This window comes from Papio anubis, chromosome 1 (assembly GCF_008728515.1).
Source record: "Papio anubis isolate 15944 chromosome 1, Panubis1.0, whole genome shotgun sequence".
NCBI lineage: Eukaryota > Metazoa > Chordata > Mammalia > Primates > Cercopithecidae > Papio > Papio anubis.
Genome location: NC_044976.1, coordinates 82,888,252 through 82,910,906, shown reverse-complemented (window position 1 = coordinate 82,910,906; position 22,655 = coordinate 82,888,252). Strand labels below are relative to the sequence as shown.

Below are 22,655 nucleotides of genomic sequence, written 5' to 3'. Positions count from 1 at the left end.
AAAACTTAAGTTTTCTTTATAGTGATAAAAGGTATGTAATAAACTTTACCATGATATCGTTTTAATTTGCTTTGTTCAAATAGCTTTTCAACTGTTTTTACTAGTTCTTCTCTATTTCTTTCCAGATACCTTCTTTCTTCCTTTACTTGTTTCATTTGTTTGATAATCTTCTCTCCTAAAGAGATTATAACTCATATTCGTCAATGTCTCAAAGCTGAAAGATGGCTCATATCCTAAAATATGGAGTGTAAAACTTAAAAATGTCTAAAGCAGCAAGAATAAATTTTATCCCAAACTGTTTTTCTTGCTACAGTATAGCATTTACCATGTGGAAAATGCAAAGGAGTCATTTTAGTTTCCGAGAGTGATATATAAGGGGATTTATAAAATAGTGTGTTTTTTTCTGCATTTCATATATGTGTAGAAACTAGGTAAAGCTCAAGCAGTTATGCTGATATGCTTTGGTTTAACTCTTTTGGTAAATGTATCCGGGATTCAAAATTATTGTACTTAAATTGTACATAGAAAATGTATATTTTAGAATATATATATATATATATATATTTTTTTTTTGAGATGGAGTCTCACTTTGTTGCCCAGGCTGGAGTGTAGTTGGTATGATATCGGCTCACTCCAACTTCCACCTCCTGGGTTCAAGCGATTCTCCTGCCTCAGCCTTCTGAGTAGCTGGGACTACAGGCACCTGCCACCACACCTAATTTTTTTTGTATTTTTAGTAGAGATGGGGTTTCACCATGTTGGCCAGGCTGGTCTCGAACTCCTGACCTTGTGATCCACCCACCTCAGCCTCCCAAAGTGCTGGGATTATAGGCATGAGCCACCATGCTCGGCCAGAATATATATTTTAAAATGAAATAATGTTAGTGACTAAACATATGTAGTAATAATAAAATTCCTAGGCCAGGTGCTGTGGCTCACGCCTATAATCCCAGCATTTTGGGAGGCCAAGGCCGGTGGATCACTTGAGGCCAGGAGTTTGAGACCACCCTGGCCAACATAGTGAAACCCCGTCTCTACTAAAAATACAAAAATTAGCCTAGCCAGGTGTGGTGATGGGCACCTGTAGTCCCAGTGACCGCAGAGGCAAAGGCAGGAGAATGCTTGAACCCAGAGGCGAAAGTTGCAGTGAGCCAAGATTGCCCCACTGCACTCTAGCCTGGGCAACACAAACTCTGTCTAAAAAAAATAAAAATAAAAATAAAATTCCTATAATTTAACTTTTTTATTGTAGTAGAACATATTACATAATAAAATTTACCATTTAAACTATTTTTAAATGTACAGTTCAGCTGCATTAAGTACATTCACATTGTTGTGAAACCATCACCACCACTACCCCATCTCCAGAACTTATCTTCTCAAACTGAAACTCTATACTCATTAAACAATAACTCCCCATTAACATTATTTACTTTACCTCACAGAATCATCTGTACTTATGATTGCACTATACTTACTTTCAGTTGGTAATAAAGAGATATCAATGATTCTTGAAGAAAGAACAGGTTGACAATGAAGTGAAGGGTGATCTGGTAGGGTGATGTACTCTTTTTCACCTATCTGTAAGCAAACATGAAATGAGTAAGATCGGCTAGACTGTCACATTCTTTTTTCACTTGCCCATTGGTATTTGATAATGCATTCTTTTTACATAGTGGTGATGAACTCCATTTTGTATTTATAGTTACAGATTCTCTCCATGTTCCAGTCTCTGTATTCTATTACTTGGACATTATATACAAGTACTTCAAACTTAAAATTTAAAAAAAAACTGTTATTTTTCTTTCTAAACATGATTTCCGGTCTCAGTTACCTGTTATGATAACTTTAAATATTTTCTAAGATGGCTACTGATACTGTTTTCATCTTGAGTCAATTTTGATTATATTTGCTTAGAAAATTGGTAGTTCTGTCACATGTCAAATTTTAGCATGTAATTTTACATTTTATTCTAATATATCTTATCTCCTCTGTGTTTGTGTTTCTATTGCCTCCATCTTTCCTAATTTTTGTGTTTCTACCTGATATGATTTGGATCTGTGTACCCATCCAAATATCCTGTCGAATTATAATCCCCAACTGTTGGAAGTGGGGCCTGGTGGTAGGTAATTGTATCGTGGGGGCAAATTTCCCCATTGATACTGTTCTCCTGATAGTGAATTTGTTCTCGCGAGATCTTGTTCTCGTGAGATCTGATCATTTACAAAGTGTGTGGCACCTCCCCCACCCCTTCCTCCTGCTCCAGCCTTGCTCCCCCTTTGCCTTCCACCATGACGGAAAGCTCCCTGAGGCCTCCCCAGAAACAGATGATGCCATGCTTCCTGTATAGCCTGCAGAACTATGAGCCAATTAGACTTCTTTTCTTTATAAATTACCCAGTCTCAGGTTTTTTTTTTTTATAGCAGTGCGAGAACAGTCTAATATCTACCCTTTTCTGATAAATTACCTCAAGCCTTACCATGTTGATGTTTGTCCCACTATCACTTTATTGATCTTGAATTGTTTTCAATTATGCTTCTGTACCTCATTAGTTTTCACTTTTATCTTCATCAAGCTCTCACTTCTATTTTGTTTGTCTTACAATTAGTCCCCGTTATCTGTAGTTTCACTTTCTGTGCTTTCAGTTACCCACAGTACAGTACAATAAGATATTTTTAGAGAGAGACCACAGTCACGTAACTTTTATAATAGTATATTGTTATAATTGTTCTATTTTATTATTAGTTATTGTTTTTGTTACTGTTTACTGGGCCTACTTTATAAATTAAACTTTGTCATAGGTATATATGTATAGGAAAAATACAGTATATATAGTATATATAGAGTTGAGTTCTATCTGTGTTTTCAGGCATCCACGGGGGGTCTTGGAATGATAGATAAAGGGCAGAGTACTGCATTATTTTTCTAGCTTATTTATTTTGTTATGTTATAGAGTTGAGATCCCACAGGATAATGGCAGCCACCTATATTAGAATTGCTCCACAAATCTTCCAAACTACCATAAAAAGAAGCCAAGTAAAACCACCCAAATTTATGCCTACAACACAACTTGGGCACAGAATCCTTTACCTATAAGTGAGGAAATAAAGACTACTAGATCAGAGTGTGGTCAGGAGCCCACATCTGAGCAGAGAGTCAGATGTGGACTATGTGTCAGCACTGTACATAAATAATAGGAAATACCAATCACGAATTAGTCTGGAAAGAGAGGGCTCTACCTGAAGTGGAAAAATAGAGCAAAAAACAAAAAACAAAAAACAAAAAACAAAAAAAACCTGGTAGATTCTATGAGGAATTCAAAAGAAAGGATTTGAAAAACACAGGGAGTCAGAGGCAGTAATCATGGGAAGACATAGCGTCTGGGAGAGAAGAAAATGCTTTGGAAGGGAGATATGTCCTTGGGAGCCAGTTTGGTAAGAAAAAATAAGAAAATAGCCAAGACAAAGCCAAGACAAGAGCTCCACTGAACTAAGCTAGTGGAAAAGAATCCAAAGAAAATACACCCATTTCCCCAAAAGGCCCCATTTACATAAAAAAAAAAAAAAAAACAAACATAAATAGCTGCATTTCTAGGGAGGCCAAGGCAGGCAGATCGCCTGAGGTCAGGAGTTCGAGACCAGCCTGGCCAACATGGTGAAACCCTATCTCTACAAAAATACAAAAATGAGCCAGGCATGGTGGTGGGTACCTGTAATCCCAGCTACTCGGGAGGCTGAGGCAGAAGTCACTTGAACCTGGGAGGCGGAGGTTGCAGGGAGCTGAGATCGTGCCATTGCACTCTAGCCTGGGCAAGAGAGTGAGACTCCATCTCAAAAAAATTAAAATTAAAATTAAAAAAATAATAATAACTGCATTTCACTACAGTAACAGAAGAGGGTGCTCCTGATTTAAGAAACACAGTAAGCCACCAAAACACCACTCACTCCCTGTTCCTCTGTAAGAACATCTGTTATTACTGATAATGGAAAAATCCAATGCAAATAAACATGAACATCTGTAAAACAATCTAGCACTCACGCAGTTACTTATGAAGAAAACCTCAAAACTGAGCAGTAAATCAAAACAAACACAACCATGAAGCAGAGAAAAACTTAACAATGCTCCCAACATAGATTAAAAATAATTAACTAAGCATTTGCAGATAATGAACACTATAAAACAGAAATTTTAAAATTTGTAATAAAAATGGAAAACAATAGGAAGGTGTGAAATGAAAATTGACCAAACTCAAGAAATAAAGAAAAAGAAATTGTCTCAGAAATGAATAAATTAGCAGGTGTCCAAGATGGAACATATATGACCAAATATATAGTAAGAAAAACACAGAATAGAAATAAAAGGAGCCAAGAAAGTGAAACATAATGAAAAGAGTAAAATGGATCAGAATGAAAGTGGCAGATATAAAGGTAAACAAGATCTAAGATAAGACTAATTGTTACCCCTGAAAGAAAAACAAAACAAAACAAAGCAAAACAATGAAACAGATCTATTTAAATTACAATTTTAGAAAACATCCTTGAAATAAAACAATGTCTGATTTCTGATTTTCATATTGAAAGGGCCCACTGTGTACCTAGAAAAATCTGACCTACAATTCTCAACTGAGATATAGCCTGCTAAAACTATTACACATTAAAGGAATTCTCTGACCTTCCAGGCAAAAATACTCAAGTCTGTTTACAAAGAAAAGAAAATCAAGTTGGCACACTTCTAAATAGTAACATATAAAGCAAGACATCAGTAGTGCAATATTTACAAGAAACTCAAGGGAAATAAGCCAAGGATTTTATAGCCATTCAAGCTATCCTTCAAGTAGTAAAGTATGAAGGCTCTAGAGCAGGCATTAGCACACTTTTTTTGTAAAGGGCCAGAGAGTAAATAAATATGTGTGGGCCACATATGGTTTCTGTCATATATTCCTCTTTTTTTCAACTCTTTAAAAACATAAAACACATTCCTAGCTCACAGGCCTTACTAAGCATGATGCAGACCATCATGTTTGCCCATCCTTGCTTTAGAGAAAGTTTTAAATGTGCAAGAACTAAGGGAATATTGTGCTCAGGGTCTTTTCCTAGTATAGGTTGAGTTTCATCCAACCAAGAAATCACTGAAAAATCTTCTGCAAAATAATTGGCAGTTAAGTGTTGAACATATTTAATTATAGTTCTGAGACTAAAACAAAAGTGAGGGGATAGGACTAAGTGAACAGTACAAAAATGTTATATTGCTTCACAAAGTAGAAATAACACAAACTGAAAATAAATGAGAAGAAAAGGGAGGGAAAAAGGTGAAAGTAGAACAAGTTTTCTGATTGCCTCGAATATAATAAGGAGGAGTCAGAGCATAATTTTAGAGATACCAAATCAAAAGCAGAAGTATCAATTTTTAAAAAAGGAAAAAAGAGGGGCCAAAAATACTAGCATAAGTGTATTACTATAAAGGTAAATATTAAAACAAAAATACAAAGCTTTCTAAATACGAGGACCAAAAAAACCCCCAAATAAATAGTAGAAGACACATGGTAAATATAAAATAAAATGACAAATCTGAGACTAAACATGTCATATTAATTATATAAATGGGCATAGCTCATCTAACTAAATAAAAAAGACTTTCAGACTAGCTTACAAATCAAAATCCAACTCTAGGCTGTACATAAGAGATTTATCTAAAACAAAGTGACTCAGAAAGGCAGATAAAAACGAGGGGAGTCGAGAATGGAGAATATCAAATAAATGCAAACAAAAAGAAAGCAGAGTATTTTGATATGCAGTAAGGAAGAATTCAGGCCAAAAAGGCATTAAATGAGCTGAAGAAAGATGCTTCATAATGCAAAAGTAATAATATTCACATAAGAACAACTTTGTGCCAAATAACATATAGAAACACGTAAAGCAGAAACCACAGGAGGTATAAGCATAAATAGTAACACAGTAATAAAAGGAGATTCTAACATACCATTCTCAGTCCAAGACAGAGAGAATGTGGAAAAAATTAAGAATATGGAATACTTAATGTATTCAGCAAGGTAAATCATAGACAAGCCACAAAGTAGAGGGAGATATTTGCAACATACATAAATATCAAAGGACTATCTTCCAGAGCATATTAAAAACTCCTACTAACCAGAAATAAATGGCAGACAACCCAATAGAAATACTTAAAACAGGTAATCCCCCCCACAAAATGGTTATCAAAATGGGATCCATAAAATGTAAGGGTAACCAGGGAAATGAAAACATTCAAACCACAGTTAAATAGCATTAAGCATCCACCAGAGTGCAAAACATTTTAAAATGTGAAGACAGTATGTATTATTGAGGATGTAGAGTAACAGGAAATGTCTTGGATTCCTAGTGGCAGTGTAAATTTGTATAATCATTTTGGAATATATTTTGGCATTATTTAAGTTACAGATAGGCATTTTCCAGCAATTCTACACATAAGTATATATTCCTCTCTTGTTTGTGTGTGCTCTTTATAATAGGTAAAATTTGGAAACAATAAAAGTATCCAGCAACAATATAACAACAATTATTTGCTGAAGATGGTATGCCTTTGCTCCCAAATCCAAGGGCTTAGAGCTGTGATTCTCTTGCGAGGGCTTGTACAGACTCCATTCAGTATTCCAATCTACTATATATCAAGCATCATTGGATAATCTGGACAGACATTAAAACACTAGTGGGCTGGGTGCAGTGGCTCATGCCTGTAATCCCAACACTTTGGGAGGCTGAGGAGGGCTGATTGCTTGAGTCCAGGAGTTGGAGACCAGCCTGGGCAATAAGGAGAAACCCCAACTCTACAAAAAATACAAAAATTAGCTGGGTGTGGTGGCATGTGCCTGTAGTCTCAGCTACTCAGGAGGCTGAAGTGGGAGGATGAATTGAGTCTGGGAGGTCAAGGCTGCAGTGAGCTGTGGGCGCTCCACTGCATTCCAGCCTGGGCGACAGAATGAGACCCTGTATCAAAACAAAACCAAAACCAAAAACCCCACAAGTGGCAGCATTGCTTGCAATCCCTCTGGGATCACCTTACAAGCCTTCTCTTGTTTAGGTTCCACTCAAAAGTTGGCAGGCTTCTGATTCTCTTGGTTTAAAAAAAAAATAGAGCAGCACATCCAAATGCAGTAAATCTCTCTACAAATTCCAAAAAAGATCCATAAAGTGCTTTTTCTCATTCTCAATGGTAGCTGGGGCAAGGGGATACCTCAATATGTCGCAGACCATGGAGCTCCCAGAAATTTCTCTGAATTGATTGACTCCTGAATTTTCTTGCAGCTTATCTCCTACCCCCTAAGAAACATATGTCTTACCTAAGGTATCTAGATTATTTGGCATTTCCTGTTAATCAGGTCCAAGGGGATCATGGTATGGTCAAGTTGCCTATAAACTAGATTATTACAAGGAGCCAGAATAGACACAGCCCTTAGGCAAAACACTGAAGGTCTACTGCTATTCCTATTTGTTACTTTTGGTTTTCTCTGCTAATTGGGATGAAGAAAAACGCATTTTCCAGATTAAGAATGGCATAATAGGAGCATCAGTCTGTAATAATTTGTTCTAATAAAGAGATGATGTAAAGAGTAGCAGCTACAATTGTTACACCTGACACTAAGGCCCATTAATCTTCTGCACAGACCAACTAGGTGAGTTTAATGTGGCTATCATAGGAATCACCTTTTCTGCCATTTTCAAGTTTTGATCATGGCACAAAACTCACAATTCCTCCAGGAGGTTGGTAATGCTTTGGTTTACTATTTTGGTAAGGAATAGGCCATTCCATCATATTTCACTTGGCCCTCTCTACTATAACATTCCTTATTGCCCATGCTGCAAGCATCAGGGAGGCATTATGAGGATTCTGACATTTGCTGAGTAAGTCCTTCAAAGTATGCATTCATGAATTAAGGAAATGACTACAGGGAGAATTTGCAAAGTCATTCAGCACGCCAGAATACTGATTTAGCCAAAACTTCACTTACTATCTGACCCCTCTAAACCTCCACCCTGTTGGTGGAACACAGAGTTATTCAGGTCCCTAAGGATCAGAATCACATCAAAGCCATTGCCATGAATCCTGAAAAGTAAGGGTACCTCCCTTTCCCCATTGTAGTCATCTGGGTAAACAACCTCTCATCTCCTTAAGGAAGGTAAAGGAAATTTAGGAAGGTAAGGAAATTTAGTCCATACTTGTGGCTGAGTGACAGGGTTTTTCCTCAAGGATACCTGGCCTCCCCTTCACTCAATAAGTTCTGGGTATGTAAACTGGCTAAGGTCTAGTAATTTAATAAGGGGATGTGAATATTCATGTGGTTATTCAAGGCAGATGTCTATTTATGAAGACTAAAAATAATTTTTGGTTATACAGACCAATAGCTTACTGGTACGCTTATCCACTTCAGTCTCAGGAACATCATGATTAGTCTTAGGGACACCTTGGCAATTAACTATTGTCAAGGATTTCTTAATCATACATCCTTACGATCACTCTGGTACTGTTTTCTCTTATATAGTAAAATGCTGTAAATTGGCTTCTATCAGGGATACTGTCATCTTTAAAGAAATCAAGTAGGCCAGGTGTGGTGGGTCATGCCTGTAATTTCAGCACTTTGGGAGGCTGATGCAGGTGGATCATGAGGTCAGGGGTCCAAGACCAGCCTGTCCAAGATGATGAAACCCTGTCTCTACTAAAACTACAAAAATTAGCTGGGTGCGGTAGAAGGTGCCTATAATCCCAGCTACTCGGGAGGCTGAGGCAGGAGAATCTCTTGAAGCTGGGTGGCGGAGGTTACAGTGAGCTGAGATGGCATCACTGCACTCCAGCCTGGGCAACAGAGTGAGACTCCGTCTCCAAAAACAAAAAAACAAAAACAAAAGAAATCAAGTATAGTCCTGTCTTCATTCCATGTGACACAAAACAGCCACTATAAGGTTTTTTAAAAGAATTCTGGGGTTGCCTTTCCAATATATTTCCCCAATGTCTGGTTAAAGAAGTAAGTGGATATAAATCTTCTCTTAACATTTTTATTTCCCAAAGTCTTTAGATTTCTTGCTCTACTTTTTAACAAGAAATTCCTGGCATTCTAAATTTACTCAGTATGAACCACCATATTGTCCAGGTTTCTGTCAGCCTCACTCAATTTAGCAAAATGTTTTTTACCACTCACAGTTGCTGGAGCTAGCACATTAAATCCAGAATCTCTGATAAGTGTATCCATATTATTAAACTTGAGCCAATTTAAAGTTATATTCTTTCATTCCTGCTCTGAATCTATTCCCAATAATATTTTTCTAAGTTTCTGCTAGCACAAATTAACAAAATATTGCAGTTCTTTTGCAATAATCAGTCTGAGATTCTCATTTGTAAAAGTTTTTGGCCCATATCACACTTTCTGTACCAAATACTGAATCAGTTCATGTAGGTTTAAGCAGGAAGAAATGTAATAAAGGAAATCAAGTGTATCAGAAACACTGGAGGAGCAGGTTCTAGGTCTAGTCTCCTAAAATGATGTTTCCATTAGTGAAGTTACCATTGTTGAGGCCATCACCAGAACTATGCTGAAAGCAAGAAGCCATCATTGTTATTGCCATTACAGCTTCTCACACTCAGAAAGCTGGAGGAAAAAACACTTAATTCATGACAAAAATAGAAAGAAAGAGTAAAACTGTTGTTATTCACAGATGACATGAATATGTATGTAGACAGTTCTGAAGAATCTACAAAAAAAACCTGATAGAATTAATTGAATTTAGCAAAATCTCAATAGACAAGTTCAATGTATAAAAATCAATTACATTTCTATAAATTAGCAACAATTAGAAAATAAAAATTGTAAAATACCATTCTATAGAAGCTTCAAAAATACCAAATACCTAAAAATAAATGTAATATTAAAAGATCTAGGAGCAATACACTAAAACCACAGACACTGCTGAAAGAAACTAGTGACATAAATAGAGAAATATACTGTGTTCATAGATTAGACGATTCAGTATAGTTAGGATATAAGTTTTCCTCCCAAATTGATTGACAGATTCACAGTGATTTCATTCAAAATTCCAGTAGTCTTGTGGTAAGAAATTGACAAGCTGATTCTAAAATTTATACGAAAACACAAAGAATCTAGAATCACCAAAATGATCTTGAAAAAAATTAACTTGGAAATCTTACGCTATCTTATAACAATAACTACTATAAAGCCTCAGTAATGAAGATAATGTGGTATTGGCATAAGGATAAAAAAAAATCATTGAGCAGAAAGGGAGGCTAGAAGTTGTCCTAGATCTTATAGAGTCAACTGAGTTTTGAAAAATGCAATAGGAAAAATAAAGTCTTAACAAATGGTGTAGTAAGTGGGTATCTGAGGATCTCAACTGAACCACAACCCCAACCTAATTCTGCATATAAAATTTTGAGATTAGTGGTTCTCTTCAAATTACCTCTATTTAACAAAAATTATCACTGAGAGTGCAACAGAAAGGAGGTCTTGATTGTTTGAGGAGAAAGTATGACAGAGGTGTCTAGAAGAATAGTAATGGACCAAGAAAATGTATTATATTTGTTGGCAGAATTAAAGACTCATTTGAAGTTCGTGGTTTATTAACTATGGTTGGAATTTTGTCCAATGAGTATGAAAGACATAACCATGGAAACATTAATGTAACTTTCTGTGTTTTAATTTTCTCATCTGAAAATAAGGATAACAGTACCTCCACAAACAGTTGTTGAATTAAATGAATTAACATACATAAAGCATTTAGAACAGTGATTGGCTCAATAAATGCTATCTAATTGTTTGTTGCTATGTTATTAGTAGTATTATTTAGGTAGGTAGTTATTAAAATGGTTAAGACTATGAACTCTGAAGCCAGTCTACACTATTTAGGATCTAAGCCCAGCTCTAGTACTTACTAACTATATGTATGACCTGGGAAAGCCATGGAACCTTTCTGTGCCTCAGTTTCCTCATCTGCAAAATGGAAATGATAACTATAACCTATCTCATGGAGTTTCTTTTATGGGGATTAAATGAGTCAGTATGTGTAAAATACTTAGAATAGTGCCTGGTAGTTGATACTTATTGATAGCTATTATTAAAATTAGTATTGTTATTCTTAAGACTGTCCTAAATTCATCCTGCAAATATCTGCAAAATTCTCCTAGTCTTTCCATCATTTCTTGAGAATAAACTGGTGATGTGAATAGTGTTCATTAACTCGTTTAACCCAGCGCAATTCAAATTAGGTAACATACCCAAGATCACACAGCTAGTAACTATAACATAAACAATTTACTACTATACTGCTTCTTAACACACTATATAATTCTGTTCTAAAGAGACAAGTTAATCAAGTACAGGTATTAATATATTAAATTACAAATTAGCAATGAAAGTTGCTAGTTAAGTTCAGTTTGATGTACCTTTAAAACTAGTAATAAAATTTGAGAAGATAATCCAAAAAGGTGTTAGTGGATAACTTTTCCCCCTTCTCATTTGGGCATATTGTTACCTTATTTATAAAAACAGAAAAATTGAACTACTATTGATAATATTAGAAGTATGTTCCTGGAAAACTTAGACATTTTAATCTGCAGATTCAGTTTAATCTTAGTAAAAATATTATAATGTTGCAATACCATATTTAAACAAAAAATTTAAAATAGTACCTGATTGTCCTGTCTTCTACTGATAGCTGTATCATCTTCATTTTCCCAAAGACACTGACTTAAAGGAAATGACAGGTTTGAAAGTCATTAAAACATGATCCCATGAATATTAGCTTTTCATATTTTATGTATTTTATTTGATGCTCTGTAAACACAAATATTGAAAATTTTCAAAGTCAGCCTGAGGCCATTATCATATGTCCTTTCAGACTCATTAGTAATCCATGTAAAGCTACAATTTAGTATGAGTAATAAAATCATATTTCACTATATTATAACTAAATTCTAGTTCAATATCTACAGCAAGATAAAATTACTTGAAATTTTAGAAACATATTTGTTTATTGTTCTTTTGTGAATAACTGTTTATAAAAACCCTTATCTTAATTTCAAAAGACTGTGTAAAACTCTAGTCTAACTACTACAATTTTGAATGAAATGATACCAGTGTGAAAATCAAGCATATTGATTAGTTTACATATAACCAAGAACTTAGGAGAGGCAGGATAATTAGTTCTAATGAAGGGAAACAAAGAAATTTTTCTGTCATCAAGTTGTCCCAATGATAAAAGTATTACAATAGAAATAAATTTAGGCTATGAATCATCCCTCATTATCTTGGAGAGGAATGTTGGCAAAAAACCAGTAAAGATCTGAATCAAGATAATTTTAATTAAAATATCACTAATTTCACTCATATCTTTAAGTAAAAGTCTTTATAACAGTATTCTGAATAGCTTACTCTTTTTCTTATTGTTTAGATTATGGCATGTGGAATCAGCATCTATACTAATTACCTTTTTTTGGTGCCAAAGCAAACATTATTTGAATCTTCCAATGATCTTGGCAACTCAGAATTTCTAATTTGATTTTTTGCAATCTGGCTTTTTTCCGCAGTGGCTTTTCCCCCAGCTGATGTTGATAGTCATCCATGGCAAATAAAGTTCAGAATGTTAAGAAAATACTAAAACAAACTTTTGTTTTTATATGTATACATTATAATCTTATCCTAGATTTCAGAATCCCCGTGTACTTTCCTATATAGATACAAGTCAACAGTTTCCAAAGTGAATTTCATGAAATATTAGTTTATGTGAAAAGGAAATTATTTGGTTAATTCAGCTTGGGAAATGTTGAATTAAGCAATATCAAACAGCAACACAATCCCCTACACACACACATTCACTCCGATTGAAGGGTTTGTCTGTCTCTGTGTACAACTAAGTCTGCAAGAGCTGGTAGGTAAGATGGGGGTTTCCTGAAATTTAATTGTCTTTTTTTTTCTTTTTTTTTTTTTTTTTTTGAGATAGAGACTTGCTCTGTCGCCCAGGCTGGAGTGCAGTGGTGCAATCTCGGTTCACTGCAGTCTCCGCCTCCCAGGTCTGAGTGATTCTCCTGTCTCAGGCTCCCAAGTAGCTGGGATTACAGGCATGTGCCACCACGCCCAGCGAATTTTTGTATTTTTAGTATAGACAGGGTTTCACCACGTTGGCAAGGCTCGTCTTGAACTCCTGACCTCAGGTGATATGCCCACCTTGGCCTCCCGAAGTGCTGAAATTACAGGCATGAGCCACCGCGTTTGGCCTTAATTGTCTTTACAAACAATTTGCCAAAGCAGTTTTTGAAACAGTGCTCTGAGGAACCTTCTCTGGAAAATGCTGGTATAAATACAGAACATAAAATGTCATTTTTATTTCACATACATTTTCATGGATAAAATCTCCCTTCATTTTAACAGCATTTCTCAATATAGAAAAACTACACAATCCATCTTTGAAATATTAACACTAATGTTCTACATGGTCTATATAAACAAAAGATCCATGAACCTGGCAGTATTAATGCAGTTTTTTTCCCTTGGAGAAATCAATTTTTTTAATTCAGAAAAGAATAAGTGAGCCAAATTAATATTTGAAAGTCATTTTACAAGGGTTGTTGCTGGGCATGGTGGCTCATGCCTGTAAACCCAGCACTGTGGGAGGCTGGGCAGGAGGGTATCTCGAGCCCAGTAGTTCAAGACCAGCCTGAGCAACATCTCTACAAAAATTTAAAAAACTCTACAAAAATAAATTAGCCAGGCATGGTGGTGCATGCCTGTGTTCCCAGCTACTTGGGAGACTGGGGTGGGAGGATGTCTTGATCCTGGAAGGTTGAGGCTACAGTGAGCCATGATCACACCGCTGCTCTCCAACCTGGGCATCAGAGCAAGATCCTGTCTCAAACAAAAACAAAAACAAAACAAACAAACAAACAAAAAAGACTTGCCACAATATTGTGCGACCTGGAGCCCATATTGGTTTTTGTTTGGCTGCTACAATTTATTACCCACTTGGCATTGAAATTGTCACTTAAGAACAACAAACAGAGGCTGGGTGTGGCAGCTCACGTCTGTAATTCCAGGACTTTGGGAGGCCGAGGTAGGTAGATCACTTGAGGTCAGGAGTTCAAGATCAGCCTGGCCAACATGGTAAAACCCTGTCTCTACTAAAAATACAAAAATTAGCCAGGTGTGGTGGCATGCACTTGTAATCCCAGCTACTTGGGAGGCTGAGGCAGGAGAATAGCTTGAATCCAGGAAGCAGACACTGCAGTGAGCTGAGATTGTGCCACTGCTCTCCAGCCTGGGCTGGAAAGAGACCCTGTCTCAAACAAAAAACAAAACAAAACAAAACAAAACAAAAAAACAGAAAAGATCTATATAATGCAAAATGAATAAAAAATGGACGTACCAAATGTGTAAAAGCTAATAGTAAACTACAACTCTCCCTACCCATCCATAAAAGAAACAATAATGTAGACCTCAGTGTTTTGAGAACTCCAGCAAATATATGTTTAAAATATGATAGAGTCACAGAAAATGGAGTGATAACTGTGAAACTAAGTTTTGAACTATGAGCTGTTTGGTGGCAAAGAAGGGAGCAAGAGGATTTTAAGCAAAGAATACGGTATGTGCAAGGAGCAGAATACTAATAATGTGTGAAGCATTTTTATCCATAATGAAAAGTTCAGTATGACTCTAGCACAGTGTTATAAAGCATGGGCTTTAGTCAGACACACAAGAGCTCAAGCCCTGGCATGGCCATAACATGTATGACTTTAGGTAAGTTATTTCTCTAACTTCTCTTTCCTTATCTCTAAAATGGCATAATGCACATAAAGCACCTAGCACACTGTCCAATCCTGAGAAGTTTCTTGACTTTAAGTTCTGATTTATATCCCATTGCCATTTTCTTAGTCCCTAAGTCTATTTTCCATCTTGTCACCTAAGTTGTTTTTCCAGAACTAAAATCCAATCATGCCACTCAGTTAAAAACTTCAGATTGCTTCCCATTACCTACTAAACTCTTTAGCTTTGCAAGCAAGGCTCTTGTAGCTCAAGTCGCTACCTACCTCTCCAGAAGTACCAATTCATAGTACTTCTCTCCCTCCCTTTCCTAATCTCATACTATTATAACAGTAGTATTACTACTAATAATAATAGAAAAAAATTACTGAACTAACCCCAACATTAAGTAAATCCTGAAAGCTTCATTCATATCACCATCTATGAGAAGCAGGCCTTCTGGAGATAGGCACTAAACAATCTCCATGGCCATACGCTGTAGCCCTGGGTTTGAAGAGTTCTCTATGCCATCTTAAGAAGGTTAGGCTCGGCCAGGCTTGGTGGCTCACACCTGTAATCCTAGCACTTTGGCAGGCCAAGATGGGCGGACTGCCTGTCCCAGGCCAGCGGATTGCCTGAGCTCAGGAGTTCAAGACCGGCCTGGTCAACATGGTGAAACCCTGTCTCTACTAAAATACAAAAAAATTAGCCGGGCGTGGCGGCGTGTGCCTGTAGTCCCAGCTACTCAGGAGGCCGAGGCAGGAGAATCGCTTGAACCCAGGAGGCAGAAGTTGCAGTGAGGCGAGATTGTGCCACTGCACTCCAGTTGGGGGGACAGAGCGAGACTCTGTCTCCAAAAAAAAAAAAAAAGTTTAGGTGTCAGTCAGGCGCAGTGGCTCACGCCTGTAATCCCAACACTTTGGGAGGCTGAGGCGGGCGGATCACCTGAGGTCAGGAGTTTGAGACCAGCCTAGCCAACATGGAGAAACCTCGTCTCTACTAAACATACAAAAACTAGTTGGGTGTGGTGGCAGGCACCTGTAATCCCAGCTATCAGGAGGCTGAGGCAGGAGAATTGCTAGAACCTGGGAGGCGGAGGTTGCAGTGAGCTGAGATCGCACCACTGCACTCCAGCTTGGCAACAGAGCGAGACTCCCTCTAAAAACAAAAACAAAAACAAAAACAGAAACATATTACCTACATTCTCCCCAAACTTTATTATTTATTATAAATTTCTTCTCTAAAATGTCATGTTTCAGAAGGGATAGCATCTGTTATCATTTTTGTACCATTACAGTTACTGTCTAAGAACACGGTAATTGATTACATATTTACTCATTGATATGTTAAGACAGTTATTAATTTTCAACAAATATTTATTCAGGACTGTGGTCTAGGCACTGTGTTTGACTCTGAGTAAGTAGCAATACTTGTCCTCAAAGAGTTTATAATATTTATAAAAATTTTTAAAAACTGGATTTCTTTCCAACAAAATGACAAATAAACCACAGAGGAAATAAAAGTTCAAACCAAAACTATTGAAAAAATTATTTATATTTATTTGTGTGGCAATTTACAGATACAAAGCAGTTTCACATATGATATCCAATTTTGAACCTCACAATAAAGAATAATAATATTGAATGGGAAATCACCCTGCCAGATATATAAAAAATATTAATGTCAGTACTAGTTCAGAAGATGGATAAAGTCTGAAAGTGGTCTTGTATATATAAGAATATAGGTATGAATATATATATATATTTTTATATATAGTGTGGTAAAGGTGCCATTTGAAATCAGTGGGGAGGGAATGAATGATATTTTGGGATAACTGGAAATGCATTTGGAAGAAATCTATACTACCTCATTCTTTATTTTTTCCAGAATGTGGAGCAGAGAAACAAGAAGACAGAAAATATATGACATAATGGCAAGATTATGGTTCAATAGGAACTTTTAGACATTGCTGCTGGGTACTATTGCTTTGGAAAACACATGGATGTTTAGTGAAGTTGAACATGTACATGAACATTAACAACAAACAATGCCAATTCTCTTGCACATGCACATTTAGGACTTGTGTACAAAAATGTACATAACAGGATATTTGTAATAGTCCCAAGCTGCAAACAAACCAAATGTCCATCAGCCATAGAATAGACGAATAAATTGTAATGTAAATAAATTGTATGAATATAAAATGGAATAGCACAACAATGAAAAGAAATAGTGTTACATGTGACGGTATGGTTGACTCTTACAATGTTGAGTTTCTCTTACTCAAGTTCAAAATGATATACATAAATAAAATTCAAAACAGACATAACTAAACTATATTATCAAGGGATATATATCTCAGTTGTAAAACTACAAGGAATTCTTATGATCAAAAGAATCATAGTGTAAAAAGATAAACCACAAATTAAAGTTAAGAAAATAATTCAAAATAAGTACTACCACCAGAGATAAAGAGAAACATTACATGAAATAGGGGTCAATTTATCAAGAAGACATAATAATCCTAAATATGCATGCACCTAATAACAGAGCTTCAAAATACAGAAAGCAAAAGAAAAGCAAGAAAACGATTACCACAAATATCAAAGCAGTAGTTATCTCTACTGGAGAAGGAAGAAGTGTGACCAGAGAAAAACACACAAGGTTGGAAGGTCTAGGAACAATGACAACAATACTACGTTACCTTAGAAACAGCAGTTAAACTTCTAAAAATAACAATAGGACAAATGCATGAAACTGCATTTAGAAAAGTGTTGCTCTGGCCTGGAGCGGTGGCTCATGCCTGTAATCCTAACACTTTGAGAGGCCAAGGTGGGTGGATTACCTGAGGTCAGGAGTTTGAGACCACCCTGGCCAACATGGTGAAACCCCATCTCTACTGAAAATGCAAAAATTAGCTGGACATGTTGGTGCACACCTGTAGTCCCATGTACTAGGGAGGCTAAGGCAGAAGATTTGCTTGAACCTGGGAGTGAGAGGTTGCAGCAAGCCGAGACTGTGCCACTGCACTCCAGCCTAGGCAACAGAGCGAGACTCCATCTCAAAAACAAAAAAAAAAATGTTGCTCATTGCACTATACATGATAACAGAAACATTAATAAAGGGTTGGGGAAGTAAATTATGACATAGGGAATTATATAATGACATAGATCTATATTTATTGATATGAAATGTTTATATTTTAAAATAAAAGAGGCTTTAAGAGTCTATGTGTCTTCATTTTTGAAAAATAAAAACATATTATTTATATATAAGAACTAAAAAATAACTGGAAGAATATACATCAGAATTCTAAGTAGTAGTAATCTCTGACTAGTAAAATTATTGTCAGTCTTTATTTTCTTCTTTACATTTATTAGTAAAGGTATACTTTATACTTATTTTCTTCCTTATACTTACTGATGTTTCTAGAACTTTTAAAATTGAACACACTGTCCTCTCATTTAAAGCATATAAAGTTGACTATAGTCTAAGAATCAATAGGAAAAAAATTAGTTTAACTTTTAACTTTTTTACCATATTACATTAAAAAATAAACTGTGAAGGAAAAGCAGATATACTAAACATTTACAAATGAAATGCATCCCCCAGATGTTGACTAAAGACATCTATTAAAGCTGTAGAATATAGTAGTTCTTAATCAGTTACATTTCTTGTATTCTAAATTTATGCTAAACCCAACAATGTTCCAAAGTTAGTACTTGCTTTCATCTTAGGCACATTTAATATTTACTGTTTATTACTTGACACCAGTTAGATGCTCAGTGAGTTTAATTTTAATTTTAATTTTTTTTTTTTTTGAGACGGAGTCTCGCTCTGTCACCCAGGCTAGAGTGTAGTGGCGCTATCTCGGCTCACTGCAAGCTCCGCCTCCTGGGTTCACACCATTCTCCTGCCTCAGCCTCCTGAGTAGCTGGGACTACAGGCACCTGCCACCATGCCCAGCAAATTTTTTGTATTTTTAGTAGAGACGGGGTTTCACAATGTTACCCAGGATGGTCTCGATCTCCTGACCTCGTGATCCACCCGCCTCGGCCTCTCAAAGTGCTGGGATTACAGGAGTGACCCACCACGCCCAGCCTGAGTTTAATTTTTATGTAAACATTTTAAATTACCTGTTTTTTTTTTTTTTTTTTTTGAGACAGGGTCTCTTTCTGTCACCCAGGCTGGAGGCTGATAGTGCGATCTCAGCTCACTGCAACCTCCCCCTCCCTGGCTTAAGCAATCCTCCCACCTCAGTCTCCTGAGTAACTGGGACTACAGGCATGTGCCATCAGACCTGGGTAACTTTTGCATTTTTTATAGAGACAGGGTCTTGCCATGTTGCCCAAGCTGGTCTCAAACTCCTGGGCTCAAGTGATCCACCCACCTTGGCCTCCTAAAGTGCTTATTACAGGTATAAGCCACCACTCCTGGCCCCTATCACTTTTGAAGAATCAAATTATTAGTAATTATTAGTAAATTGATAGGTGTAATCAGATAAAAATTTTAACATTATTTGAAATACATATGTTCCCCAACATTAAAGTTTTGTTTTTGTTGTTGTTTGTGTTGGTTTGATATTGTTTTCCTGACCCTTCTGGTCTCTGAGTCATATCAAAGTTTTATGCAGTCATCTTTCCTTTCTCTTTCCCTGTAGCTTTACTTTTATCTAAAACTACTTTATTAAAAGAGAAGTAAAGGTGGTAATGTTCATTTAAGTGCTGTAACTATTTTGATTTTGTTTTTATTTTAATATAGTACTTAAATTGTTTTCTTTTCCTCCCATCTGGCAAAATTATTTTTTTAGAAATCCCCAAGTGGAATTGTAGCTTTCTTTTTATACTGCCTATATTTGTAAGGCTAGGTTTGCTCAGGGTTTGCTTACAGACTTACTGCTAAAATGTACTATAATAGCCTCTTTCTTTTTCCCATTCCAGTTTAAAATCACCTTCTTCCTGATTCTTGTTAGGAAGCTCTTTCAAAGTGTTTTCTAACAAACTGGGATCTCTTCCAAGTTCCTCCTTGAACAAAGTTACACTAATTGGTCTGTGGATTGTTCCATCAGCCTCATTAGCACCATTATTAGTCTGCCGCTCATCTAAAATAACTGTTGATGATGGTGAATAAACATTTCCTAAATGGTCCATTATAGGAAGCAAATATAATTCTGGTTGAAGAGCCTAAAACATATAGGAAATTTTAAAAGTTAGTTTGTAATTAAAAGCAGTGCTGTAAGTTAAAAATTAGCATAAGTTTAAAATGTCACATAACATACATATGGAGGAGCAAATGATTTGAGTTTCAGTTCTGATTCTTGCTTTTCCTTCACCTAGAAATAAGTAAAGAGAAAAAATTAAAACTGTTGCTACATTTTTTTTTCAATTATTTTTACCTCTACTTTTTTTGCAGAAGGCATGCATTTGTGGCAAATATAAAAATCAAATTTAAAAGCTAGTAACTACTGCTAGATTCTAGAAATGAAGAATATAATGTTACTTTTATTCACTGTATCAAACATAATAGAAGTTCTATGTCATTTATTAATAATAACTATGCCTATCACTTACATGGACTTACTATGTCCCTGGCACTATTCTAAGTGCTTTACACTCAGTAAAGATTGTATACCTAGGAAATTTCCAGGTTGGGATTCAAAACCAGGTCATCTGACCCTAGAGTCCAACTTAGTAAACTTTATTTTATTTCCTACATATTCAACCCATAGAGTTCATTTGTTATTTATTTATTTATTTAACAAATATTGGGGGACTGGGCGTGGTGGCTCACGCCTGTAATCCCAGCACTTTGGGAGGCCAAGGAGGGCAGATCACTTGAGGTCAGGAGTTCGAGGCCAGCCTGGCCAACATGGTGAAACCCCATCTCTACTAAAAATACAAAAATCAGCCAGGTGTGGTGGCTCCCCCAATTACTCAGGAAGCTGAGGCAGAAGAATCGCTTGAACCTGGGAGGTGGAGGCTGCAGTGAGCTGAGAGTGCACCACTGCACTCCAGACTGGGCAACAGAGGGAAACTCTGTCTCAAAAACAAAACACAAATATTGAGGGCATACTATCTGTCAGGCAGTGTTCTACATGGTATGGATACAATGATAAATAAGGCAAAATTTCTGCTTTCATGGAGCTTATGTTCTACTTGGGAAAGCAGATATTAAATAACTAAATAAACCCAATTTAGGATGGTGATATGTGTTTTATGAAAAGAAAATAGAGTGATGTAATAAAGAGTAACTTGAAGAAAGAATGTCTGAAAACTAGTTGGTCAGGGAAGGCCTTTCAGAAAAGATAATACTTGAGCTAAGTCCTGAATTATGAAAAGAAACAGCCAGCTATCTGAAAATCAGGGAGAAATGATTTCTAGGCAAGTGCAAGGACCAAAAATCAGAAATGAGTCTGCCATATTTGAGGACCAAAGGAAGATTTTTATAGCTGAAGTATGAAACCAAGGAGAAAATGGTCATAGATGAAATTTGAGAGGCAGCTTGTTCCTTAGGCCCTCATTATCTCTTGCCTGAACCACTGTACAACTTTCTTACTGAAATTCTTGCCTCCTCACTTCAATCCATCCTTCTCAGTGAGGCCCAATTAATTTTACTGAAGGTTCTGATCATGTCACTCTTAGTCAAAAACTCCATGGTTTCAAGAAAAAATCCAAACTACAAATCTGGCATTTGAGAACTTCAACAAATGACTTTATAACTTGCATCCCACTATTTCCTTTCATGTAGTCAATGCTCCACTAAAAACAGCACCATTTATTATTTCTGAGTTGTCTGCATTTCTACTTCTGTGCTTATCCTGTTTTCTCTGTTCAGAAAGCTTTTCTCACCCTTCATCTTTGCAAGAACAAATATTTTTCTTTTAGGATCCAAACTGAAATATTGCTTCTTCCTCAAAGTTTTCTACCTCCCCTCTTCCCCTGCTGGAAGTAATCTCCTTTTCTTCTGAATATATAAAATATGATATTTTATTTATTTATTTTATGTATTTTAATCTTCATCACTACACTGAGCACTCTGAGGGCAAGATCTATATCTAGTTCTTTTCTAGTTTTGTATATAGAAAAACATTAATAAATATTTGTTTAAAATAATAAAATATTACAAGGATTTTAGAAATTGACCTCAATTACTTAGAAAGTCCCTTCCAATCTGGGATTCTATGATTGATATTTTGTACATATACGTATCATGAAAAAGAACAAAAAATTATGAGAATTGTTAATTTTCTTCCCTGTTTGAGGAAAGCTAACTAACTGATCAGTAAATTAATATTAATATGCCAAAAGTTATACTACATAGAATTCTGATGACCAAAACCTCTTCAAATTTAGCTACTGATCCCAAGAATCTCACACAGCAAATTATAGTAGTACTTTGGAAGAAAATGCCTATTTTTTCCATTCTCATTCATGATTTAATTTGTTCAGTGAAAATTTAAACACCTCTAGTGCAAAGCACCTTGTTAGGCACTGGTTATAAATACAATGGTGAATAAAATGAAGTCCCTCCCCACAAGGAACTATAATCTAATGGTAGAGTTAGATGTTAAGCAAATATTCACATAAACACATAATAATGATATAATCTGTTAATGAGAGTGAAATAAGAATATGCTGCATTTTAAAGAGTTTAAATATAGAAAATCTTAAGGAAATAAAATTTATATAGATATGAGAGACCAGAAACTTTGAGATCTGATGGCTTGTTAGATTTGAAACTTAAGCTAGGAATACTTTCTACTTAGAGTATTCTGCCCACTAAGTCATAGAAACTACAAATAAGAGTGTTCAGTAAATAATAGTTGACACTAGTCAGGGATGGTGGCTCACACTTGTAATCC

General features: G+C 36.0%; 1 protein-coding gene across 1 annotated transcript in view; it reads right to left on the bottom strand.

Annotated features, from left to right (window-relative positions):
• Positions 1–22,655, bottom strand: part of SPATA1 (spermatogenesis associated 1) — a 57,774-nt gene that overhangs the window by 19,070 nt on the left and 16,049 nt on the right. The window contains exons 5-10 of the mRNA XM_031665290.1: positions 20,073–20,126; positions 19,746–19,977; positions 12,489–12,603; positions 11,692–11,749; positions 1,479–1,581; positions 50–175 (exon numbers count right to left, since the gene is read on the bottom strand). Of these exons, the coding sequence (XP_031521150.1) occupies positions 50–175; positions 1,479–1,581; positions 11,692–11,749; positions 12,489–12,603; positions 19,746–19,977; positions 20,073–20,126 (688 nt within the window). The remainder of the gene's footprint in view (positions 1–49; positions 176–1,478; positions 1,582–11,691; positions 11,750–12,488; positions 12,604–19,745; positions 19,978–20,072; positions 20,127–22,655) is intronic.